Consider the following 27,751-nt stretch of genomic DNA (forward strand, 5'->3'; position numbering starts at 1 on the left):
AGGTGGAAAAGGCTAGAGTGAGGAAAACCAGGTAGGTTGTTGCAATTACCTACAGGTTGAGAACTGCTGTTGTAGAGCCTAAGACCATCAAAAAACACAGATATTTACATTATGATTCATTACAGGTATAAAGTAGCAACAAAAATAATTTTACTACATCATGAGGAACTGTATTAAAGGGCCATGGCATTAGAAAGGTTGAGAACCACTGTGAGAATCTCTACTCAAGAAGAGGGACTCAGAACTCAGGATAAAAATCTGGGAAATACTCCTTTCCATTCTTTTGCTGTTGAGAACATAGCAGCAAAAAGCCAAGAAAGTAAAGTAATTTCTCCATAATTTTCTTGCGCTTAATAGCCTACCTCTGTTTTACATAATGCATGTGAGCTCATTATATATTTTAATATGCTTTTATATTTTTAATCTCATTAAAATTTTATGACATCTTATTGGTCTTAATCTTACTGTATTTCCAGGAGGTAGTCTAAGTTGTAGTCCATTTCGGTGAACTTGAAACAGTATTTATAGCTGTTAATCTCTGCCCTCCATTCCTCACATCCAACACATATATATAGGTGTGTGTTCCACCTTAATGCTTATGATTGTTTTAAGATTTATATTCCATGACCTTGACCATATTGAAGGTGACAGTTCATACAATCCAAAGTAGATTTTACTAATAACATAAATATACACTCGGATTTATAAATATAACTGCGATTAAAATAAAAGTCACGTATAACCCTGCCAGAAATGTACCTCTCTTAGTGATGTCTTTGACTTTTGCTGACCTATAAGAACTATTTTCACTCAGCTATTTCCTGAAACTCTTTCTAAAGGAAAGTGTTATAAAATTCTGAATTCTGTCACCTATAGGAAAGTGGCATATAATTTATTGTCCAAATCCATACACTTAAGAAAGGATGGAGATGTATTAATAATTAGGCTAGAACAGTTATAAGCCACTACTATCCCAAGCAGTGTATAGTGACACTACAGGGCAAAGACAGCACATTTTTATGTGATATCCTTAGATTAATTTTGAAGTTCTTGGTTGATGTGATTTGACTACAAATTTAGGCCATACCACTTCTGGTCTGAAATATTGCAGCACTTTCATTGTGTGCTTCAGGTGAATTTCAAGCCAAATTAACCTGCCCTGTGTGCTAATGACTCTAATGATTGAAATTAGTGCCAGTGAGCTTGGCAAGGACAGCATAAATGGTACTGTCACATTTCTCTTTTTATTAACTGTCTCACTTCAGTCAGTATATAGTTAATTCACTATGTTTTATTTGCAAAGCACTCTTAAATCAACAGCATAATTATCTGACTTTTAAAGTACATTCTTAGTGAATTTTTTGATATATGCATATGTTAAGAGGGAGATTCGTGTTTAAATTTTCAAGGAACTCTAATTGCTGGTCTTCATAGTTCTTCAAATAGGTCTTGATTTGAAGCTAAAAGAACCCCCAGCAAAGGGAACACAGAGACTCAATGAGTCTAAAATAAGGTCAAGTTTTCAGCAACTACTCAAATGATGATTGACTTCAAACACCTCCTTGCCCTGCTCACAGCACCCAGAAGAACCATGGCTGGCCTGTAATAAGCACATTATATATTCGTTCAATGAATGAATAATAGTCCTTACAGTTTGTGCTTCCATATTTATGACATGCATTTTTTTTTTGTTCTCAAGCATTCTGTGCTTAAAATCTATTTATGGTACTCCTGACCCTGGGTTGTATGGAGGCTTCCCTGGACTTTCCATACTTTTTGATTCAACTAAATCAATCAGTTTGTAATTTGCAGGGCTGGTTTCCTTTGCTTCAGTAGAAAGTTTTCTGTGTTCTTTTAGTTACAATCCACATTCCACCCTGACTTTCAGATTTGCCCTTTGCTTTTCTGGTGCAAGCCAAGAAACCAGATGATGTAACCAAATCTCTCTTTTTGCTCTATTTAAAGTTTTAGCTAGGGTAATGTTTCTGTTAGCCTGGTTTCCAAATGAAATCTGAAGTGCTGTTTTAATAAAAGTGAGGTACAAGGGAAAATCTAGCAGTTAAATCTTAAAAGATCTTTCTATGCTCAGTAACCTATAAAGAGCCACTGTCTAGCCCTAGAAAGGCAATTTTCAGATGGAGATGTGTGTGTGGTGTGTGTGTGTGTGTGTGTGTGTGTGTGTGTTCATAACTTTGACTTATCATGAATAAAATGAGAATATTTTCTTGAAGGAGAAATTCTATTATAAAATTTTAGGCCTATCCTATTTTAATTATAGTTTATATACATATATCATCTCCTGTATCATTATTTAAATACACTTTCTCCGGAGTGGACATAAGTATAATAGAAACTTTATCTTAGGAGAAGCCAGATTGACCTGTATTTTTGTTTTTTACTCCCATGGTTTTCATCTTCCCCATCTTGCCCTCATTTCAATTCTCTACCATTGATGTAAAACACTTTTCTGAACTAATTCTGATGTCAGTAATTTTTACTTTAGTGTTCTTCCTAATACATTTTCTTCTTGAAATATTTACATTTTAACATGCTAATTTAGCATTTATTTTTGTAACTGGAATTTTAGGTCTCAGTATGGAATCTATGTTTTTGTGGGAGCCACACCAAACTCTGTAACACATGCATATGTCCTCCCCCTTCCTCCCCAAACATGCACACACACACACACACACACACACACACACCACACACTTGTGTAGGTACCTGAACATGTGTATGGATATTTTAGTATGAGTAAGGCTGAGTCATCTCTCTCTTGTGATAGAGACTTTACTTTTATTTTAAGTTTCCATGCACCTTCAGTAATGGGATCCTCACATACGGAAGGCCTGCCTTCGTTTTATTGTCTGGCCAGTGTCAGGAGTGGGTTTCTGGAAGCAAAAGGGAATTGTATGGAATTTATGCAACGTCTTTGCCATTTGTCTTAAGTAGTTTCAGCTGAATAAACCAAAAACATATTTGTAAAATCGACCATAGCAGGTAGGTGCTCTAATCCATCTTGTTTTTATGCAGCATGATGAGCAGTCTCTGTATGCTAGATTCTCATGTTAGTATCATTTAGTCCAGGATGACATAGGGTTTATTCTGGACTTCATCTCTGAGCAGCAAAAAGGACATTATACAGTGATTTCACCAATAAGTCAGTCTTAACACCAAAGACTTCAGAATGTGGTGGGATAATAAATGTTTGCTAAGACAGAGCAAAGATGAAAGAATTTTGAGTTATGGTATATACTGACTAACCATATTTATATTTCAGGTCAGTTGCTCCGGTTAAAAATGTTTCGAGAGGATCACGGGTCGTGGATGACAATGTTCTTCAGCACGATTCTCTTTCTCTTCATATTTTCTCACATATACAACATGATTCTTCTCATGGACGGGAACATGGGGTAGGTTATATTTCTGTTTTCTACTGTGGTGAATGTTATGTTTGAAACTCATAAGAATTCAAAGAGAATTCCTTAGTTTTTTAGCAGGCTAAATGTTGTTTACAAGTATTTTACACTAAGGAGGAATACTTGATGCATTTTCTTACTTGAGACATTTCAAGTATTTTCTCCCAGAAGCTTTACACAATATTTACGTTGTGTTTCTTATCCTTTAGGTTCTCTGTGAGGGTAGCTACTAATTTCATTACAGTGACAGAGAGTCTGAGAATCAGGAAATCTTATTGTTTTGTTCATACTCCCTAGATTAGTAAGGCTGGGTAGAGCTGAAGGTCTCCAGATTTGCAATTCCCTTGCTCTCCAATGCCTGGCTGAATAAAGTGTTTGATGCTGGTGGCATTTACAAAAAACAAAACTTTCTTGGCAGTTCCAACAGAAAGACTTTTGTTATAAATGGATCGTTTTAGAAGTGGCCACCCTGTATTAAATCCAGGGTTGTGATCTATACTTATCTAATCACTAATCAAATCACCATGGCTGCCGAGTAGATTGTAGATTATTTTTACCTTTCTCCAGGTCTCGGTGTGCTCTTGGTAAGTTTGAAGGGCAGAAAATAAGGAGAATTGCTTAGACTGTAGCATTAAGAACTAGATTAGTGACAAGAATAAGCTGCTTTCGATACCCGTGGTGCACTGAAGTAGTTCATAAGGAAGGTGCTGATTTATCCTCCCAGAGATTGGAAAGTTGGGTTATAGCCTTTCCTTCTAGACGGAGGTGAGGCAAGCTTGTCGGCCAGTTCTATAGTGCAATTACTTTGATGTTATACGTATGTCTTAGCCACCGCTGTTCAATGCCGAGAGGGATAGCTCAATTAAAATTGTGTTTCTTTCTCCCACCATTAAAGGAGATGAATAGAAAAGAGAAAGCAGGTATTTCACAAGTTTTACACTTTCATCTATACTAACAAATGATACATTCAAGAATGTGATTTTAGATCAAATGTTCAAGCTTTAAACATTAAAATGCTTTATTTATAATTATTTCTTGAGCTTTAAAATACGCCATTTCTACTGGGTCTGTTTTTAAACGGTGGAGCTATACACTCTAACGCACAGCTACTCAGAATAAGCCTCGGCCGCAGAGCTATGCCTGTGATAATGATGCTCTTAGAATCACCGAGCACAGCCAAAGGTCTGGAGCTGAAGTGCATGCTCACCACTGGAACCAGAGGGAGAATGGACCCAGGTCTCTAACTTACATTTTTAAGACTGCTGCTGGAAATAATACATTAAATAGTATATAAAATATATCTTTTTCTCAGAAGTTGACTTTTCATCCATTTCTATTTAAAAAAAAAAATGAAGCTAATAAACTAACCATAAGTGCTTGTTCTGAGGGAAAAACAGATTTAACTGTAATGAGTTAAATGCAACAATAGATAATTCCTGGCATGTTGTAAAGCACTCAATAGCTAATAATAAAACTTGCCCTAATGTGAGCCACCAGTCACTGAGCACTCGGTACCAGACATGACTTGTCTGACTTAAGCCTCATGATGACCCTATGCAATAAGTGTTTTTATTATCTTCATTTTACAGAGTCAGAAATTGCGGGCCAGAGAGATTTTGTCACTTGACTAAGGATGTGTTATAATTAAATCTGCATTTTAAGCAATAATAGAGGACTAGAATTCATAGCTTAATCTTTCTGTAATTAAGCTGTGGATTCTAGTTAGATAGCAGGCTCTTCGGCTAGCAGATTTGATCCATGGTCAATCCTGTTGCTCACTATATGCCCATAAGCCTTTCTTTATATTTTTGCCACTCAATCTGAATTTGAAAGAAGTAGGAGGTATGTGCAATACACTAGAATTCATGTGTATTGATCTTACCTAAAATCGAAAGTGATTTCCTTGGATTCTCAGACTAATTACAGCATTTCATATTCTTATGTATCTCTTGAACTCTTCATCAATATGCCTCATCTTTGTAGGAAAAAGACGATTTACTGAAAAGACATCTTAACGGTGCCACTTTAAAAAATAAGTCCAAAGCAAGGGATAAATTATTTAGTTCTATAGATAAAAAGAATTTCATCTCTATTTATAAAAGGTGTGTTACTGACTTTTATGACCCATGCCAGGGAACACTTTAAGGTAGGAATGTAAACTTGGAGCAAAATCAGCTCTAGAGCAAATGGATACAACTGTGCTTTGGGGGTTTTCCAGGAAACACCACGAGGTGTTGCCTCATCCTTTGCAGGGAACGATGGAGCCAGAGGGAGTGGAAAGGACAGTGGGCACAGATACCACAGTCAACTGGCTTCATACAAGAGGGTTGTTGGCGGTAGAGGAGCACTCAGGATTCTTGATGGTGAATCTGATGTCCACTGGGCATCTCAGTGTACTCTGGTGTGTGGATCTCTCTAGGAATATTGGTCTAGAACTATTCCAAAAAGGATTTCAAGGATTTTCCATGATGTCTAGACCTTCAGGCCTACATTGAGTGGTGTAAGGTTTTCGAGAGGGAAAAAGGAGTTTTCCTAGAATGATTGGCCTTCTCTCCCACTCCTACCCCCGTTTTAGGATTGGGTGTAAGTGTAGACTAAGACAGAGCCCTTTGATTCCTTGTTACAAAGAACACAATTCCTAGGTTTATCTGACTAGAAGCTCAAGAGTGTTAGCCAGAGCTAACTTGATAAGAGTCAAGTTGCCTGCTCCTGGCTCTCTGAGTACAGTGAGTTTCCTGGAGTATGCACTAACTCTTACACCTTTAGCCACCTGTGCAAGCCAACAGAGAGGCAGTCAGATGGAGGGGAAAGTGGCCAGTTGGCTGGCTGGGCCAGAAGGGACCAAGGTTCATGCCATTGGTATTTCCTACACCGAGGGAAGTCTCATCTTACCTTTGATTCATTCTGCCTCTCTACACCTCACACCGCCAAAATGCTGTTATCACAACTTCTTTTAGTCTTTCAGTCACCACGACCAAACTAAATTCATCTCTTTGTAAATGTCTGAGCTGTGGGTGAGGGTTCTGCTGTATATAGAAGGCTCTGATCCTGGGCAGGGTTTTACATGTAGACATACTTTATAAAACAACTTCCTTTTTACAAGGTGGTTGACCAGGTAACCTGAAGCTTGTCCTAATACAAAATCATTAGAAATGCTGGAAATAGAATGCAGCTGATAAACTATTTTTAAATCCATGGCTGGGCTTACCCATAAGAAGGGAAAAACCCTGAAGAAGGACCTGAAAACCAGGGCAGTGAGCCTGTGAAGTGACACTTGAGACAGTGACTTAGGGACTTGAGTTTAATTCCTGTGTCAGGACCAGAAATAAGGATTTGGTCTCGTATCAAGTGAGAAATTGAAACAGAAGCCCTTGCATTAGATGGCCGTGAATTAGAAAGCACATAACCACTAGCACAGGCAGCATCTACAGAGCTTCTCTGACACCCTGGACATTGGGTGACAAACAACAATCTTCCATGGAATTCATTACCGCAGCTGTGGCTTTTTTATTTTTATATACATTTTCCTTTTGCTTTTAGATACGTTCCCCCAAAACAACAACAACAACAACAACAACAAACAACAAAACAAAGAAAAAACAACTCATCCCTGGCCATTCTTTTCTCCCAGTTTCAGGGTCCTACTTTTCTCTGAGGCCCCTTCCCCAATAACTTCAAGAATTCCTCTGGTTTATTATTTAGAGCAATTTAGTTCCCTTTCATCCCAACTTCTGTCCATGGCAGTTTATCCGGGGTTTTTCCTTTCATAGCCGAAATCTTAACGCATTTTCCAATCAAAAGCACCAGTCCTCTGAGATAAGTGTTGCTGCCTTCTCAAAATGCCAGAGCATTTTGAGTTTGTTGTTTTAAAAGTAGCAGTTGTCCTTTATCTTTTGATTCAACTGATGTTTAACTGTCTCTTGGGAGAGAGATAAGAAAAAGTGGCAAAAAAAAAAAAAAAAGAGAGCGTTTTCTAATCATCACAGTTCAATAGTCTGCTGAATCATTTACATTCAGGGCTGAAGCCTAAAGAAAGTGAGATGATAATAGGAAAGAAAGAAATATGAAACCATTTCTTTCCCCACAGCCACGGGACTTTATTAAAAATGATTCTAAATAAATCCCTCTCCTTGCTTTTTAAAAATTTCATCTGTGTTCAGCTAGTTAACCTAAAGCCAGTCTATTCAGTAGAAAATTTCTATTTGGTAGAAATAAACAGAGGTGTGCAAAGTACAGGTTGAGGTTTTTCTAGGAACTGACACTTTAAACCCTTTTTGATGTAGTCTTTCTTAGTCATGGAATTTTTATAGCATCTACAGTATAAAGCCCTAATTCAAGAAAGGATTTCCTGGTGTTTTCAAATATCCCAGCTCCCCTCAGGATAACACATGTCTTATGTTTAAGGAAGGAAGCCTGTCCAGTGTTTCCCAAACTCTTCCCAGGGGTACGGGAAGAGTTTGGTGGGGGTACGTGTTGCACCGGAGTTTAGTGGGGATATGCACTGCACCGTGCTTAGCTGCACCTAATTCTACATTCCCATGAGTACGAGGGGTACTCAGCGTTACAAAAATTATAGAAGGGGTACACATATGTCAAAAGTTTGGGAAACACTGGACTGTACACCATAGTTGATGTTCATAAAAAAAATTCCGAAAAAAGCCACTTGATGGCAGCAAAGGGCACGTTTTCAAGCACTGACAGCCTCAATGTATTGTCTTTCTCCAAGAAAAGAATCTTTTGGATTTCTGAAGCTTGGTGTTGAAATGGTTGTGTTCCTAATTGTTAATGGGCTTCTTTGAAGAAATCCATGCAGTGAGCTCTATATAAACACTTACTATTTTGTGATGTGTGAGGCCCCCTTTTATGTTCTAAAACAATTTTAAATAATAGTGTATATAACAGTGTTTGCGCACACGTCTATATTTTATAGACTTAGTTCAGGGTTACAGGGATATCACCGAGGAAATTAGACACTTGACTTACGTATAAAAATTCCTCTATGAGTTGGAATTTCCAAAGACTATGTAGTATTTTAGGGTAGGGTATGAGGAAGCTGATGTTTTCTAGTGTTAATGACAAAAAGAAGGAGTTTTATTTTTCCTGATACAAAGCCTTTTCCAGAGAAGTTTTACAAATAGTAATTAGTAAGTAGGTATGTGTTAAGTATTTTGGGGGCCGAATTTGAGAAATAAGACAACATGGTTAAGGCCATTTTGAAAAATGTATTAGTATTTATAATCAGGACCTGAAAAAAATGAAGGTAAGAATCAGGTGATGGGTATAGTGAATATGGATTAGACTGCCTCTCTTCTGTTATCATCCTGATAAGTTTTATAAGACTAATGAGGAATGCTCATTAAACGTCTAAGAGAGATGACAGGAGGGAGTATTTGAAATGGACACTTACCTAAAATCTAAAATGAGTGGTAAAGAGGGGACAGCAAAAGGAAATGCATAGACTTGTCTATGGGTTGGAGGGAACTATTCGAGATATAGTGTTTTTAAAATCCATTGCTCCCAGCTTATTTAGGCCTTAGCTCTGATACTCTTAACCTCATTTTTAAAAGAATGCCCCATACTTCAGTCCGTCACTGTGTCCACACATGGTATTAAAAAAGACTCTCTGATTTATAGCTTCAGTTTCTGTTGCCTGAGGTACAGATTTTAGCAGATTATTTTTTCCCCAAAGCTGAATTACTCTTAAATGGAAAAATTCAGGGTGAAGTTTTACTCCAGGCAGTATTGTTCTCTTTACTAAGTTTGCTATTTTGAAACTTTCACGAATGTTTTCAGAGTCCCAAACTGTTTTGCTCTGTTAGTCACCACTGACCTAGCAGTAGAAGCTCTGAAACATACTTTTACTGTTAAGAACTGCGATTGTCACTTGCTATTGCTTTTCAAGTACACAGTTGGTTGACCTGCTACCACTCTGTACATGATAGCTTCAGTCTCAGAAAAGAATGTTTGTGTGTTTGATTCTCTGTTTTCAAAGGTGCTAAATTTATTTTGGGAAATAGCAAGAAAAAATTGAAATAGTCTTTAATAATGTTAAGCTATACAACTTTGGTCTGAGCTATACTGATAAAATTGTTGACCTTCAGGGATATTAATGTAGGTACTAGTAAAAGAAAATAAGAGTACATTATTATTTTCAAAGTGATGGGTATATGCTAGTAGGGATGGGTAAAGGATAGAAGCCCTGGGCAGGGTTTAGGAGCTGGGGTGGGGAGAAAGCTTAGTTGTAAATATTCATGAATCCTGAAGTACTGAGCCAATGGCTGGAAAGCTTGATTGGCTGCTGATTCAAGGCTAAATGCAAATTCTGCTGGAGTGGTGCTCTAAATAATTTGTTGGCTTCACTCTTAATTAGGCTAAACACTGACTTGCTTGTACAATTAATTCACAATAATAGCACAATTAATTACTAAAGCTAGGGGAAGGGACAGAGCTGGCTACTGAGAATGGGCTGGTGAGAAGAAGAGCTGGTTACTGAGAATGGCTGAGTCTGGTCAAGAGGGCTGTCCCAGGGGGCACTGGAGGGAGGCTTGGTGAGAAAGAAAGGCAGAGAGAGAAAAACAGAGAGAGAGAGGGAGTCAGGGAGGCAAGGAGGCAGAGTGAGAGAGACAGACTTATTTACCCAGAGGCATTAGAACAACAGGGCAATTTTCTGCTTTTAAAATTAATGCTTTCACATTACTTGGTTGGGATAGTACAGAGGTAGAAAAGCACAGCATATCTAAATTACCACAAGTTTACTGTTGGTATCGTCTGAATTGAATAGTTTTAAAACATTAATGAAAAACACAATGTTGCACCCTTACTATTCTGTGGGAGTGCATTATCTGTACAGACTCCACATTGATTTGACACACTTAAGAGGTGTTCTGTTCACAGTTGCTTATTTCAATTCTGTTGTTAAATAGTTCACCAGCTTTTGCAGGGGGAAAATTCTGATCCAGGAAACAGAGTACCTGGATTTTAGCCCCATTTTAGCCACTCACTGGCAAAAATAATTCAGAAAAGCTGCAGTTTTCTCATTTTTAAGATATGGGTTGTGATTATGGGGTTGTTACTGGTATTACTATCATCATCACCATCATCTTAATCTGGAAGAAATGCATGGTTCTAAAGTAAAGAAAAAAACTAAATTTAAGATTGCTGAGAAAGTGGCATTTCTGTCATAGTTTATCCCATTTGTAATCTAGTAACACCATAGTTACTTTTGAGGGATTGATGAAAAACAGTAGAGTTCTATTAATAAAAGACTTCAGCATTCAAATTGACCCTTGGTAAGGTAACATCATTGCGATACACTGCTCTGGCTGCTCAGGAAGGAATGGCTACAACCTCTTTCGCTCTTTCACACCAGGTCAGGAGAAGAATGCCTCTCTCATGGTGGAGAGAAGTGAGCGCACCTGTGCTCTCCTTGAGGTGAGGATCACATTGGAACCGGTTAACTTCCGTCTAGTGCAGTTCCCTTAGGCTACCGCCAGGGGACTCTGACATTCTACTTTTTTTCCCCTCTAGGGAAGCAAAAGCAAATATGCAAACATACTTGATAAATGTAAAAAGGCATGGAAGAGCATAATTTTATTTGAAATGTTAAAATTACTTAGAAGTGGGACACTCAAAGACCGATCTTGATTTAAGCAACCCTTACCTAATTAAAAAATACTAATACTAACATTATTTACAAGGAATGTTTGAAAGAAAGAGAGTATTAGATTTTTACTTATATTTTATAGTCTATGTAATTTAATTCTCTTGCCCTAAAATTCATATTTTAGAATATTAGAAGGATGATTCCCAGGTACTTTGCAAAGCATAAAATGTTCAGTATTCTGTGCAGTAATAACAAATAATATATATGCCACATATAAAATGCTTATTTTCTTTTAGCAAATAACAATAGATTTTTTTTTTGCTTCAAGATTATCTAGATCCTATCTATATGTGCATGTTGTGTTATCCTTAATATACCTTATATGGAATACCATAAATTATTCAGTATACTCTTATTAGAGATTTTGATGAGCAAATTAAATATAAGCATCCAAAATAAACCACTGATGATAAAGTTATGTGTAATACACAGAGATAAGAATCTGAAACAGTTCTGAACCTTACAGAGGCATCTTAGTTGAATATGTGGATATACATAAAGCTGACAAGCAAGTAGGATTTCATGGTCTTAAATGAGCAACAGATATAATATTTCTGTTGGGATCATGCCAAGTTAATATAGGGCTCAGCAGAAAGGGGAGAGCTAAGCTAAAGAATTTTATTCAGCCTCTTAAATAATTTAAGGGTCTGAAGAGGATGATATTGATTATTACTTCATTGCATCATCTAAAGGTGAATCAGTTTAGGGTTAGTTTATGAAAATTCAATGACCTAAACTAGTAAAAAAGCTAGGTTTGTGCACCCATTTGGTGAACTGCTTCTAGAGAATTTACTTATTACATAGACCCTTCAGGCTTTTGAGGAGTTCCTAATTGAAATTCCTAATAGGCATGTTCCTTATCTTTCTTAGGAACAAGGTCTCAGAGTTGGACTATCCACACTGTTGCTCTCACAGAGCTCTGCCTCAGTGATTACAAAACATTTTCTGATATCTACTTTACACATCAATGACCAGTTGTAGTTTAAAGACTGATCTCATTGAGCCCTAACCAGTCTGGCTCAGTGGATAGAGGATTAGCCTGCAGACTGAAAGGTCCCAGGTTTGATTCTGATCAAGGGCATGTACCTTGGTTGCGGGCACATCCCCAGTAGGAGGTGTGCAGGAGGCAGCTGATCGATATTTCTCTCTCATTGATGTTTTTAACTCTCTATCCCTTTCCCTTCTTCTCTGTAAAAAAATCAATAAAATATAGTTTTTTAAAAAGATCAATCTCATTGAGATCAAATACGTTTTGAGAGCTGGGTCAGGAAGCAGGTGATGGACACGTTTGTCATAGCCAGATAATGAGTGATCACAGGTTACAAAGACAGGGAGGGGATCTAAGTAACAGTTGGCAACAAGAGGTTACCTGACAGGGTTTTAGACTAAATTCATAGATTATTTAAGAATCAGCAACAAGATAGCACTAAAATCAGAAGTTTTGGAGGATTTAAACATGAACACTGTAGACCTTCTTCCCTAGCCTCCTGAATTTTGTGTACAAGATGAGGGAGTGTATAGACTTCATGTTTAAAACCACTGAAGGGGGTATCTCAGAATTAAAGCCAAAAGCAGGAGCTTCCAATAATGAGATCTTAGAACTATAATATATCAGTCAGGATAGGTTATAGGATGTCTCAGTAACAAACAAATCTAAAAATGTCAGTGGCCTAAAACCACCAAGTTTATTTTGTGCTCACACTGTACGTTCACTGTGAGTCAGCTGGAGGGTTCTAATTCGAGGCCCCCTCCCTGGGAGATCAAGGCTGAAATAGCAGCTATCGTGTGGGAGGTTAGTAGCTGGCCTTGGGTGGTCTCACAGCAGGAATTCAACATTCTGTCTGGGAGCTACATACTTCACTTCTCACAAGTCTTTGATTGGAAGTAATTATTTGGCTCCACTCAAGCACAAAAGGGCTGGGGAGTGCAATCATGCCAGGGACCCAGCAGGGGGAGCACACAACAGTTCAGAAACAACCACACTGACCACCACCGGGCCACTCCAAGCACACTAGGAAGTGAAGATGTTTTTTTCCTGAAACTTACATCACAAAGACCTTCCTCTATACAGTGCACTTAATATCCTTCTTCACACAGTGTCTTTCTTCCTGTGAAGGTGATGTATAAAATGATTTAAAAAAAAAGTAGTATAATGAGATTTGACATGAGGCATGGATGAATTTCACATCAAAGTCCAATTTTTATTTAATTGTATATGGTGTATTCAATTGTATATTATATTTGCTAGGAGAAAGGGGAGGTATCCTGGTTAGACATTGCACTGATGGTGGCTATGATGCTCTGGTTCAATTCTTGTCTACAATTGGTAGACATTCTGACTTGGTTGAATACATCTATTTTGGTTGGTACTTTTTACGCCATGAGTGTTCTAAACATGTTGAATATTATCCTCCGTTAGTGGAAATAAATGAGTTAAGTTAGTGAATTCAGGAGAAAAGGTACAGGTCAGCAGGACTTTATGAAGATATGAATAAAATGTATAATTAGTCACAGGAATTATGATGTATTTTACCTTCTCATTTCTACAAAACTGAGATGAGTCACGCACACAGCTAGATTTTGACCAATTAGAGTCAACTTAAGGCTGAACGTGTGCACAGCTCCTGGTTTCCCTGGCAACAGGGTTCCCTTCCCATGCTCATAATGTTATAGTGTGAGCAAAGTTATAATTGGAGGTAGAGAAATATGTCTTCACCTCCTACCTCTGGGAAAGTTAGGGGAGGAGTTTGCTAAAGGCAAAGGATGAGGTCATGATAATGAAGGAATTTGGAATTTAAAAAGAAAAGGAAAATGAAATTGAGCCTGAGCTTGATGCTTCTGGGCACAGCACTGCACATAGCAACGCTTCTCCCCCGACCAGTTAAAGCCAGAGGATATAGGAAACTGTGTGGTTGCCCATCTACAGGATCTCTTCTGGCAGAGCCCAGGAAAAGCCCTGGCCGGGAAGTGGTGGCCTGTGTGATGGCGTGGATTGGAGCCCTCTGCTGTGTGTGCTCTGCCCGTTCCTACAGATGCCCAGGAGGCTCTCATTTGCCCAGGAGTCAAAACAGACTTGTCCTTGATTTTCTGAGAAATTGGTTTACTTTGTCCTTCATGTTGTCCTTGAGTGTTACTTGTCCAAATATATTTTTTCAAACTGTTCAATAGTCTGGGCCTTTTCTGCTTTTATTAAATATATGTCGAATGTGCACCGCTGCTTGGAAGATTGAGAGACTGAGAGAGTCGGTAATGAGCAATTCACTTTTTCCATTCTATTTTTTTCTTCTTTGAACCTTTCTCGCTAGAAAAAGAAGAGGATAAGGAGTGCTCGCTGTCCATTCCACTCTATATAGCTCCTTAAACAAGTCCCAATTAAAAAAAAAGGATGAAAATTAGAAAAAGGCACACAGCATTACCTAGAAATAAGTTTGTTTTATAATTTATTATTCAAACCAGGGCACATTTGACCATGAAAGGGAGTGTTAATAGGAGAAAGGCATACATTGTGATGTCCATCAGTAGGGAGAGACAGGAGGGAAAAATGATCATCTGGGAATATTCTCTCCCCCCTCCCCCTAAAAAAAATGGATTCAATGCACTCTGAATATTCCTGGACATTTGTAACTAATTTATAGCAAAATTCTATTCTGATAAGGCCCATAATATTATTTTAAGATTCCAGATCTCATTGTCCTTTTCCAGGAATAACCTGTACCAGGTTAGAATGTAGTTAGAATTGATTCCAAGGCAAAAAATAAAGCCATAGGGATTCATATTCATAGTGCAGCCTCAGAAAGGGCCTTAGTGATTGACCAAAGAATGGTCAAGGTGAAGGACTGACTGACCAATTTGATTCCATTTTCTGCACCCATGGCTAGAGATTAGAAAATTAAAATCAGTTTCATTTTGCCATTTTTTTTCTTTTTTCTTTTTTTTTTTTTAGCCGTATCAAACCCAGTTTTCTCATCCCAGATCCCAATAGGAGTGAGTCCTTGTAACGTGAGAAAATGACTGTAACTGTGCAGTGGGCAGCTTCTGAGATGCTTCCAGTGACCCCTGCCTCCTGGTATGCATGCTCTTGGGCTCCCCTCCCCTTAGTGGCTGGCATCTAATGAGTAGAATATGGTGAAAGTGATGGGATTGAATTCCAAATGTAGGCTTCAGTGTTGTTGCCTCTCTCCTCTGTCTCTCTTTCACTCTCTCTGAGCCTTACTCTGGATGCACATTGCACATTGGGAGTGATATTATGGAGAAGCCCATATGGCCGGGACCTGTCCCTAAACAGTAGCCAGCAAGGACCTGAGGCTGTGTGAGGGAGCTTGCAAACAGAGCCTCCCCAAATCCAGCCTCAGCCCACATGGTGATTGACACCTGAGCCAGAGGTCTCAGGACACTGCCCTAGGATTCCTGAACTGCAGTGACTATGAGATAATACATGTTTGCTTTTAAACAGCTACACTTTATGACAATTTGTTCCTTCGCAAGAGATAACTAATATACTGTTTAAAATAGTGGGTTCTGTATTATGAAATGTTTAGAAAGAAAAAAAAAATGCTTATATACACACCTACTCATACACAGACAATGGCCACAAGATCCCTGTCTGTGGTGGGGAGCAGTTTTCCCTCTGCTCTTCTCCATTCTTGGCACAGATTTTATTCTCTGCTCTGTGTTTCTCTGGATGTTGTCTTCCATGTTGATGGTGGGTTAAAGCAGTCCCAGAGAATATTAGCAAATAATTGACAGATACTTTCAGACATAGGGGCCATGGATTGTATTCGACAGTAGATATTTGGGAGAAGCACTATGATCCTTCTGATGAAAACCAGAGAGAAAATTTCCCTGTGAGTGTTTACGAAGAGGACTCCAGCATGTAGGGAAAGGAATCCTCAATGGCATTCCTAACCATTTCCTTACAGGAGGTAGAACAATGAATTCTAGTGAGCCATTTCTCTTCTAGTCTGTCAGTATGACCTTTATTTCTGATTTTCATGACAAACCTAATTGTAGGTAGGACAGCCAAGTGACTCTTACCAGTTTCCCAGGAGAACACCTTGTGTATTGGGCTTTTTCAATATCATCGTGCATCACAGCACAGGAATTTGTCAGATGTATTTGGCAGGTGGATAGTTGACTTTTAAGGAGAGTTTAAAAGTTCTGTTGTGACCAAGGAAGAAGTAGTTGGCTGGTAACATCTTACTGTTCTTTCAGTTACATAATTCTGTGATTTAAAAAAAAAAATCTAAAATCTATTTTTTTTATGTGGTACTGAAAAGGTCAATATTTAGCTTGGGAAGCTAAAGGAAGATTAAGTTCAGGTGACTTCTAGTACTGTTTTGATTGTAGGTGTAGCTAGGACTGCAGAATCTTCTATTTCTCTCTGTAGGGCAGTACCCATTGTCAGAGTCTTCAGACGACAGGTGCCACACACCACTGTAATTTAGGAATAACGGTGCAGTGCTCTTTCCGTGAGGCCTGGAAAAGGACCCGCGTTTAAAACTATTTCCAGAGTTGGCAGTTTTCACTGCAGCCTGCACGTGGGCAAGTAATTCTTATGGAAATCACTGAATACTTCCTCAGGAGCTCTGTGTGACAACTGATTTATGTGTCGATCCTTTTAGTAGGAAATGAGTTTGATTTTTACTTCAGGAAGTAAGAATTATGTTGCCAGCTGAAATATAAAAAAACACACACAAAAAAACGATAAAAGCCTTTCACCCGGTAATGCCACAGCATCCCTAATCAAAGGAAGCGCCACCGAGCCACCGGAATAGCCTTCCCCTTTGCAGAACGAATCGGCTTCCTGTAATGAGCAGAATACTCGTAGTGATAGATGTCAATGCAGACTTATCATCCTTTTAAAAATTAATTTAAAACCCCACACCTGCCCTTAGATAAAAACCTTGGAGGCTTCTCGCATTTATTTTGAAGTCCTTCTGTTCTGTCATCAGCAATTTGCTGATCTCTCTCTCTTACTCAGGAAGAGGCTTTATTCAGCTCCTGTATCAGTGCTGGTCTTTGCTGCAAGTCTTGCTGTCACCCCAGTGTGTCCAAAATCCACCTGTCAAACCTCCTTGTCTGTGCACTTGTCATCATCCCTACCTTCTTGAAATGCTCTATTTCCTTGGGCTGTATTTTTTTTGTACACTCTTTTCTTTGTTCTCTCCTCTCAAGGTACTGCTTTTTAGCTTTCTTTAGGATCTCATCATTCAAGGTTCTAATCTGATTTTCTTACTCTCTCCAGTCTCGTTGTATGAGACCCACTTTCTGGCTTGTACACGTTTCTACTGGTGATTCTAAAATATTAAGTCCCAATTTTTTTTTTCTGAGTTGCATATCATACTAACTACAGTAAATAGCTATTGGAATATCTCAGTAATACCCAAAACTGAACTCATCTCAGCCTCCATTTCCCAAACCATTCCCTAAAGCCAGACACTTAGCTATTGTTCATTCCTTCTTGCCCTCCCTTATCTCATTCATGTGATAAATCATAAAGGCTTATTATTTCTACCGGCTATCTTACAAATCCGCCAAAACCCATTTGGCTCAGTGGATAGAGCGTCGGTCTGCAGACTGAAAGGTCCCGGGTTTGATTCCTGTCAAGGGTATGTACATTGGTTGCGGGCACATCCCCGGTAGGGGGTGTGCAGGAGGCAGCTGGTCGATATTTCTCTCCCATCGACGTTTCTAGCTCTCTATCCCTTTCCCTTCCTCTCTGTGGAAAATCAATAAAATATATTAAAAAAAAATCTTACAAATCCTTCTATTTAGGTCTATCCTGCCTGCTATGCCCTTCTTATGTCTTCTTTGAGTTACTGCAAAAGTTATCCCTCTCCATTCATTCTCTACACTGTGGTGATTCCTCTAAAAACAGAGAATCCTGGCTTACCACTCTTTAGTGGATTTTTATTGTCTTCATAATAAAGTCCAGATTCTTCCATGGCTTATAAGGCTTGCAGTAATGTAGTCCCAACTTACCTTACTATTCTGCTCTTCTGTTATTTTTGCCTAAAGATGAAGTTCCATCCCAAGGGAACTTCCTTTAGTTCTATGAGTAGAGCATTTGTTATACATTTTAGATATTAACCCCTTATTAGGTATATAATTGGCAAATATGTTCTCTCATTCAGTAGGTTGTCTTTTCATTTTGTTGATGGTTTCCTTTTCTGTGCAAAAACATTCTAGTTTGATATAGTCCCATTTGTTTTACTTTTGTTTCCCTTGACCAAGGAGATATATAAGAAAAAATGTTGCTAAGAGAGATGTCTGAGCTTTTATTGCCTTTGTTTTCTTCCAGGAGGTTTATGGTTTTGAGTCTTACATTTAAGTCTTCAATCCATTTTGAGTTTATTCTTTACATGGTGTGTAAGAATGTTGTCTCATTTCATTTTTTTGCACTTGTCTGACCAATTTTCCCAAAACCATTTATTGAATTGACTCTCTTTACCCCATTGAATGTTCTTGCCTAAAGCAGACATTTTAAATGATACTGTAGTGAACTGAAAGATTTAATTCTCAATCGCCTAAACTGCTACCAGAGAATGAATGACATGAAAGCACCTAAAGGAACATTTTATAGCTGCTTCAGTGGTGTAATAGCATGGTACCACATTACCCATAAAAAAGTAGCATTACTGACCACACATTATTAGATATATATTTTGAGTGATGTTTCTAGCAATGGTGTGTCTATGGAACTACTGTGTTTACTTTTGATATATTATTTATTTGTTCTTTAGCTTCAGGCAGCCTTTTAAAACTTTTTAGCTCGCTCATATTTTGTCAGCATTTCTCTAGGAGAGTTTGCAGATGGGCTGAAAATATGAAGCTGCTTTACAACCCAAGGTGGTTCCTTTGAGTTAAATGATGGATGCATTTTTTTTTTTTTACAACATGGAGCACTTTTTAAAAAATTTCACCCCTTGATATGGTCTACATATGCCAATTGCAGATGTGGCTGGGTGGAATAAAAGTTTTGTATTTTGGTTCATGTGTTACTTTAGCTTACCTGATCAGGGATGGTGTTAATGTGGACATAGAAGTTCACATCCTGATTGGGTCCCATGGCCCTTCTCACTCCAGCAATGTAAAATATGATCATCCCTGGCCATTTTGACCACTATGAGCATGAGCAGGGCATGTGCTCTTGAGACATTTTTCTGTAGTCCTTCTAGACTTGTGAGGATCATTGTGTGTTCTCTTGTATTTTATCTTCATGGAGAAATATAATTTTTGTTATAAGTGAAAACGCCACGGATGCGCTACATTTTTCTCCGTATATTTCTTGCTCTTCTTAAAAAAGGGAAAGCATACATAGAGACAAAGCAAGTAAGACTTTGGAGTAGGGCCATGGATAGCTTTTGCAGGCTTAGGGGATTTGGAGAGATAATGACTATAATTGTGCAAGTGTAAATTTTTCAGTAAGATGGCGGAGGTTTGAGTCTTGTCTCTGTTTATTAGAAGTCAAATTTTAAGCAAGTTTTTATGTCTCTGAGCCTCAATTTTTATATCTATAGATTAAAAAATACCTTTTAGAGTTGTTTTGAAGAGCACGTGTGAGATGCTGGATAAGAAAATGATAGTGTTGTTAATTTATTTTTCTCTGAAGACATGCTAAAGGTACATATTAAGTGGCTGGTTTGGCTCAGTGGATAAAGTCTGTGGACTGAAGGGTCCTGAGTTTGATGCCAGTCAAGGGCATGTGCCTGGGTTGCTGGCTCGATTCCCAGCAAGGGGTGGGGGGGGGCGTGTGTGAGGCAGCCCATCAATGATTCTCTCATCATTGATGTTTCTCTCTCTCTCTCTCTCTCTCTCTCTCTCTCTCTCTCTCTCTCTCTCTCTCTCTCTCTCCCCCTTTGTCTCTGAAATCAATAATAAAAAAAAAACTGGTTCCTACTTTGGGATCTTTCTGGCAGAAGAATCTGAAACGGGATTGGCTGCCCTTGGCAATGGCATGCACTTTAGTACTCTCAGAGTCTTATGGTTGCATTAGAGCTGTCAAGGCAACCTTGGCTTCTTGGTTTGGGATTAGTTTCCAAGACGGTATAATTCTTACTGAGCTTCCTCTTTAAATGTTCACTGTTTAAAGCACATGTGTCAAACACAAGGCCCGCGGGCCAAATCCATCCCGCCAGGCCTTGCAATGTGGCCCGCACCTCGCTGTCATCACTGCACTCCACTGCGTTTCCATCACAATGACAGTTTATGACTGTTCAGTAAACCATTCGGCCCGCGATTTAGGCTGGATTTTAGATTTTGGCCCCTTCTCTGATTGAGTTCGACACCCCTAGTTTAAAGGATGCTGCAGCTGAACTTCATTGACTGATCCTAAACCAACATCATTACCCATTTGTACATGCCACATTTTAGTGACTTACTTATTTTAAAAGTAGTAAAGTTTGCTTGAGAACTAAGATAACTGAGCAGTTAAAAAAGAATGTTTTGCATATTTTTTTCATCAGTTTAGGTATATTGAACAAGAATTCCAACAGATTATACCAGAATTGTCTATGACTCAGTCTTTCCTACAGAACCTTTCTACTTGTCAGGCAAGAAAAGCAGGACTTGATTAAATTGAATAAAGTAAGTTTTTCTATACCCTTCAGTTATTTGACTTTAAGCCATAATTGGAAAGAAAAGTTTCCTGCCTTTGTCATGCAACGGAATCTGTCCATGTCATTCTCCCTGGTATTTCACGGACACAGTGCTTTGACATTTCCCTGTCTTTTCTCATCAGTCTCAGTGTTGAGAGAAGCTCTGGTTGTATGTCAGTGGTTGACTCACTTGAAGTAAACTTCAACATTTAGAATTAAATCCAGAAAACTTTTACTTTTATAGTAGAATATTGATGTTATTGTTTGTTTGAAATAAAAGAATATGCGTGGCTGGTGTGGCTAAGTGGTTGAGCATCGACCTATGAAGCAGGAGATCATGGTCAGGGCACATGCCTGGGTTGCAGGCTCCATCCGCAGTGGGGGGCATGCCTGAGGCAGCTGATCAATGATTCTCTCTCATCATTGATGTTTCTATCTCTCTCTCCCTCTCCCCTTCCTCTCTGAAATAAATAAAAATATATTAAAATAAAATAATTTGTAGCTGAGAATTATTCTTTGGAAACTATGTTTTGTGACAGATTTGCTTTCTTTCTGACTTATTGAATCTTTAATATAGTTTAAAAGATTGTGGTTGATTATATATACATTAGACTGTGTGATACCTGAAAGTGGAAGAATGCTCTTTAGAATTTCTGTTATTTCCCTTTGTCTTCTTAATCAAATAACTAAGATAAGCAAAATTTGTGCTTTATCCCTGTATCTTACCTGTCTTGTTTCAGATGTACTTTTTTGTTGCCTTTATTCCAGTTACATGTATTTACCCTGTTTCCCCGAAAATAAGACAGTATCTTATATTAATTTTTGCTCCCAAAGATGCGCTAAGTTTTATTTTCAGGGGATGTCTTATTTTTCCATGAAGAAGAATACGGTACACATTTATTGTTAAATGAAAATAAAGGAAATTTATTACCTGTATACGGTATGCTAGTACGGTAGTTCTCAACACAAACCAGACAAACTGTGAATCCTACAGTATCAAGAATTTACTCATTTATTCAGTGACAATCATGTCATCATCTTCTGGAACATCATCATAACAATCCAATTCCTGAATTTCCTAGTGAATTTCTTGTGACTCCATTTCTTTCAGAATCAGTGGACCAAATCTCTCATGTTTAGCCTGGGGGGGCCTTATTTTCGGGGGAATGCCTTATATTTCACTCAGAAGGAAACCTGTAAGTAGGTCTTATTTTCGGAGGATGTCTTATTTTCGGGGAATCACGGTAGTATAACCTCCTCACCTTTGCCACAATATGAAAATGGATCTTTTTACTAAAAAAAAACACACACATTGACATTTGTCTTCTAGCTTAATGACTTTCCCTTCCCTAACTTTGTTGAGTTAGAATTGACAAAAAATTGTATATAGTAAGGTGTACAATGTGATTTGATAATATGTAAACATTTTGAAATTATTATCACAATTAAGCTAATTAACACATCTATAATTTCCCATAGTTACCTTAGTTTTGTGTGGTTAGAACATTTAAGATCTACTCTGTTAGCAGATTTCAAGTACATAATGCTGTATTAGTAACTATAGTCACCATGCTATACTTTTCATCTCCAGACCTTGTTCATCTTGTATAACTAAAACAGGATACGCTCTTACCAACATCTCTGCATTTCCACCACCCCAAGCCCCTGCCAACCACCATGCTACTCTCTGATCCTATGAGTTCAACTTTCTAGATTACAAATAAAAATGAGGTCATGCAGTATTTGTCTCTCTGTGCCTGGCTTATTCTACTTAACATAATGCCCCTGAAGTTCATTAATATTGTCACATGATAATTTTTTTTATTGTAAAGCTTGCTAATATTGTATTGCAGTGTGTGTGTGTGTGTGTGTGTGTGTGTGTGTGTGTGTGTGTGGTATGTGTGTTTGTCTCACATTTCCTTTATCCATTCTTCTTTTGATGGACACTTAGATAATGATATTCTTTCCTTTGGGTCCATAGTCAGACAGGAGATTGTGGGATCATATGGTAGTTCTATTTTTAAGTCATTAAGGAACCTCCATACTGTTTTCCATAATGGGTGTATGGAAACTTACAATCCCACCAACAGTTGCACAAGGATTCCCCTTTCTCTATAGCCTTGCCAATATTTGTTACCTTTTATATTTTTTGATGGCAGCAGTTCTAACAAGTGTGAGGTGATATCTCATTGTGATTTTGATTAGCATTTTCCTGATGATTAGTGATGTCAAACTTTAAAAAATATATCTGTTGACCATGTATATGTCTTCTTTTGAGATTTATATCCTTAATAATATCGATGTGCCTGTAAATAATATTTAATGCTAATGAATAATTTAGCCTCTCAGTGACAGCAAATGAATTTGTTGCTGCCTCACCAATGCTCTGCCTTAGCTACGGCTTGTCTGCCTTGTAACTCATCTTTCCTGTGACCTCATTCTTAGCCTGTATTTTGTCTTTAACTTGTCATTATAAAAATCCCTAATTGGGCTGTGTCTTCAGGTGCATTTTTTCTTTTATTAGTCTCAAAATGCTTTTTTTTTTTTTTAATCGAATCAAACAATATGGTCAGGGAGACAAATTGTATTTGCTAGAAGAAAGATAAAATTAGTTCTCTGTGTCCTTGACTATGCACATTTGTAATTGCTTTGGAGTCAAACTTTGCTTCAGATCCTGCCTTTGCCACGTTTCTAACTCCCTTGTCTTGGGCCCTAGTAACTATACATAATACTTATTAAGACCTTACTATTTTCCTGGTACTATGTCTCATGATTTGCATGTATCATTTTATTTAATGCACATTACAATCTTAGGAGGAGGGACCACTAACTGTAACCACAAAAGTAGTTTGCCAGTGGTCATGTAGCTGATATCATATTGGGCTGAGTTAGAATTTAAATGCAGGCTTCTGACTCCAGGAAACCTGCAGTTTCAGCCAGATTAAATTTTTCCAGCTATAAAGTAAAAATGGTAATAAATACCATGTGTGAAAAATGCATTTTTTCCTCTTTAAAACCAATCTTCATACATTTAACGTTAGCAGACTCTCAGGGTACGTTGCATTCTCTATCAAACGAGGATGATTTTTGCCAGAAATCCAATGCCTTTGTGGTAGTGATTCATCATTTTATAATAAAAAAACACACACAAAAAGCCTTATGATTTTAGCATGACACGGAAGAGCACATGTTAAAAGGACCAGCACCCACGTGTCCCTCAGCAGCCTCTAAGGGTGGGCCACTAGACTTTGGATGAGCCCTCGCCTAGTAGCCTATTGGTAGTTGGATGATGGTAAAAAAAAGCTGAGGAAGGGAGTTAAAGCAATTAGCATTAAGAGAAACCTCCATAGATGAGGGTGATGGATGACGGTAACAAGAGGGAAATTAGAGGCAACTTTCAACCTTGCACTCAGATTAAAAATTCTACAAGAAAAATATGGACTGTCCTCTTAATAGAAGTTTGTTTAATAAAGCTCTTAGTGTTTTAGCTGACTGGAGGCTAAATGACTATTAAAAGAGATAATGCCATAATAAAGAGGTGAGTAGGACTCTGCAGTATCAGACCACATCCAGCACATTTGATCAGATCTCAGTCCACAGGCTAGAAGTTTCATCGGTCATTTCCTTGCATTTGGAGGCTAGACTGCACTAATAAAGGGTTTTCTGACGGTTTTATTGAAGGAACTGTTAAATCCAGAATTTAGCCTGGGGAATGGTATCAGTGCCTTCAAATACGTGAAGAGCTGTCATGTATAATTGGGAGTAGGCTTAATCTAGGCAGTGCCAGAGGACAGAAAGGGAAAGATGAATGGATCACAGCTATAGGGAATCAGTTTGAGCTTACTGTAAGCAAGAGCTCTTTACATAAGACATCTGACATTCAAGTGCCTGTTTTGTTGGTGTAGCCATGTGTTAGTTCTCTGTCACTTGAAGTGCTCAAGCCACGACTAGCTAACTCACCTGATAGAAAGACAGGGTGCACAAAAGATTTCTACTTTGGATGATTAGTTAAAGTTGATGACCTCAAATGTCTCTCCAAGTCCAAAGTTATTTGATACTATAAAAGAAGACATACGTGTTTGCAATGGAGCAAAATATTCCCTTGTGAAATTGGGAAAGAAAATGGATTCTATTACAGAAATTACATTTTCAAGATATATTAATTTTTTATTGTACAAGTAAATATAATTTTCTTTTAATAAGTAGGACTGTAAATGTATTATTTTAGGGCAAGACTATAAATGTCAGGAAGACTGGATATTTGGGTTGGCTTAATTAGTTTCCCTGAAGAATATAATAGTGGAAGTCAAATTATAGGAGAGGCCTATGATGAGGGTGACTCTGGATAGAGTGAAGAGGTGAACAATTGAATATTCAATCACATCAGGTTCTAACGTCTCCATCTCCACACAAGGGAGGTGTCTACTGGGTTGACAGTCCACACACTGACATATTAGGTTGCCTCTTATTTCCTAAGTCAGAAAAGATGGGTCCAACTAAGAAACCCACACACTTTTGTTTCCTGATTAAAAACATTACCTTAGATCAAATTATAATTAAATTTTGTAGTCCTGTAGTTATTTATTTTTGGATACTTTTTTTGCTTATATATTATATGTGTGTTTTATTGCCCAAATTTTATATTTAAAAATTTCCTGTTTTGATTAGGCTTCTATAAATTAAAGTATGCAAGAAGACCAGTGACAAAATCTCATTTTAAATTAGTAATGAACTTACTATTATTTAGTTTTTCTACTTTACCATAATTATCTCATCCCTACATATACTTGACAAGTTTTTGAGTTGGCAAATCAATGTTTTCTCCTTTGATAATACTGGGAAAAGGTCTCCATTAAAAAAAAAATTTTGTCTATCTTTCTTTTTCAAGAAAAATCACACCGAATCACTCAGTAGCAATCTCTTCTGGAAGTAATCTGGGAATAAAATATTTCTTCTTTTACTTCTCCTATGTGATCACTAATCAGAAAATAGAGAGTATTTATGTATTAAATACTTTGTTTAGGAGCCCAGTCATCAAGGTGTTAAGCCACATGAATTTCTGGAAAAAGTCCTTGTACCCTATTTCCCCTGGTTAAGGATGTCCTTAATCCATGTCTTCTCAAGCAGATTAGCAAATCTCATTTTTAAAATTCATATTACAAAGTTGAAAATAACTACGCAGTTGGAAGAGCTGCATAATAAAACACTCCCAAATTTAGTGGCTTTAAAAGGAGCTGTTTTTTCCCTAGCTGGTTTGGCTCAGTGGATAGTGTTGATCTGAAGGGTGCTGGGTTCGATTTATGACACATACTTACATTCCTGGCTAGATTCCCAGGCCCCATCTGGGTGTTTTCAGCAGGCAACCAATCAATGTGTATCTCTCACCTTGATGTCTCTCTGTCTCTCACCGTCCCTTCCACACTCTCTAAAAATATTCTCAGGTGAGGATTAATTAAAAACAAACTAACTAACTAACTAACTAACTAACAGTATTATTTGCTCCACAGCTATAGGAGCAAATAAAACGGCTTTTTATTTGCTTCTATAGCTGTGGGTCAGAAATTCAGGCTGGGCTGGGCTGGGTATTTTTTTTTTTTTTTTGCTTGTCTCATGCAGCCTTAGTCTATCATGCTTTAGGATGACCTTACTCACAGGCTGGGTCTGTCAGTTCCTGCTCTTGGCTAGCCTACAGGTCCCAGCAGACTTGTTCACATGGTGGTAGCATCTCATAAGTCACAGGAGAGAGTTCCCAGCAGCACGAGGGCAAGCCCAGTGCATAAGCAGTTTTGAAGCTTCTGCTTGTGCCGCATTTGCTTGTATCCCACTGACCAAAGCAAGTCACATTTGGTGAGGAAGAGGACCATGCAGACCCATGAGTCCAAGGAAGTGTGATAAATTAGGAACTTTTACTATAGTTATCTATCGTCTCTGTGTGTACATTTTATTTTAATTTTTGATGCATTTAGTTTTTGCTTTTGGTCAACATTCTAGTAATATGAGCATAGACTCTAAGTATTGTAAAAACTGTGTTGTGGACAGGAGAGAATGAACATTCATTGAGCGCTCATGGGGCCAAGAACATCACTAATCTTATTTCATTTAATTTTGTGGACTTGGAATGAAAACGCTGAGATAGAGAAAGTAAATAACTTGTCCAAGGTCACAGTTAGCAAGTCATACTCAGTTTAATGGTGTCAAAGTCATAACAAAAGGGAATAGCTTAGAAAATATCAGTAATGGTACATATTATGGATAGGTACTATTTCATGAACCATTTTTGTGTTGGTTCACAGTGCATGATAAAATTCTTGCAATGAATAGTTTTCATGAAAGCAAACCACTCTGTTACCCCTGACAACCTCCCTTGAGCATGTGAAACCAGAATGCTCATAACCAGGGGTATTAAAATATATCACTATTTCCCCATTCCTGATTTATCTGAAAGCTGTACCTTGACTACTGTATTATGTTGACATAGTGTTTTAATCAGGTGATGAGCACCTGACCTTTTCCACTGCAGTTAATCTCTTTTTATCAGCATCTACTAACATTTCTTTGTGACTTAAAAGAAAATCATGACCTTAGGAAAGATTTGATATTCTGGTTGGGAGAGATTAGAACATAAATTTTCCTTATTGATAGACCCTTTTAGAAACCAATAAAGAACAAAGAGGCACCAAAGCAGTCTGGATACAATGCTGTGGGTTTGGACTGAAGCATTTGTTACTCAGATTTTTGTGTCTGAAAGATGTAAGGAGGAAACATTCTGTCACAATCTGTTACCATGTCTCTGAAAATCTCATTTGTCTTCACTCACGTGAGATGGAATAGTCCTTTTACAATCAGCTCACACACTGAAATGTCTTTTATTTGCAAAATGGAACCATTTCATTAAATGTTGGTAAGGAAACTTTTAAAGAAACATCAACAAGGCAGAATCATTTCCAATGGAGGTTTCTTTGGGCTGAAGTAAGTTTCTGCTTTGATGGCTTAATTTGAAGTTTCCCCCTTTGGGATTATTTTTCACCCAACATGAATAAAGATTGCAAATTAATAAGCTGGGAATCATTTGA

General features: G+C 37.9%; 1 protein-coding gene across 2 annotated transcripts in view; it reads left to right on the forward strand.

Moving 5' to 3' along the window:
• TMEM117 (transmembrane protein 117) overlaps positions 1–27,751 on the forward strand; it is a 411,244-nt gene that overhangs the window by 79,275 nt on the left and 304,218 nt on the right. For both annotated transcript variants that reach the window (XM_036457197.2, XM_036457196.2), the window contains exon 3: positions 3,281–3,413. In XM_036457197.2, coding sequence (XP_036313090.1) covers positions 3,281–3,413 — 133 coding nt within the window. The remainder of the gene's footprint in view (positions 1–3,280; positions 3,414–27,751) is intronic.

The sequence above is a fragment of the Pipistrellus kuhlii genome, unplaced genomic scaffold, assembly GCF_014108245.1.
Source record: "Pipistrellus kuhlii isolate mPipKuh1 unplaced genomic scaffold, mPipKuh1.p scaffold_m20_p_3, whole genome shotgun sequence".
Classification (NCBI taxonomy): domain Eukaryota; kingdom Metazoa; phylum Chordata; class Mammalia; order Chiroptera; family Vespertilionidae; genus Pipistrellus; species Pipistrellus kuhlii.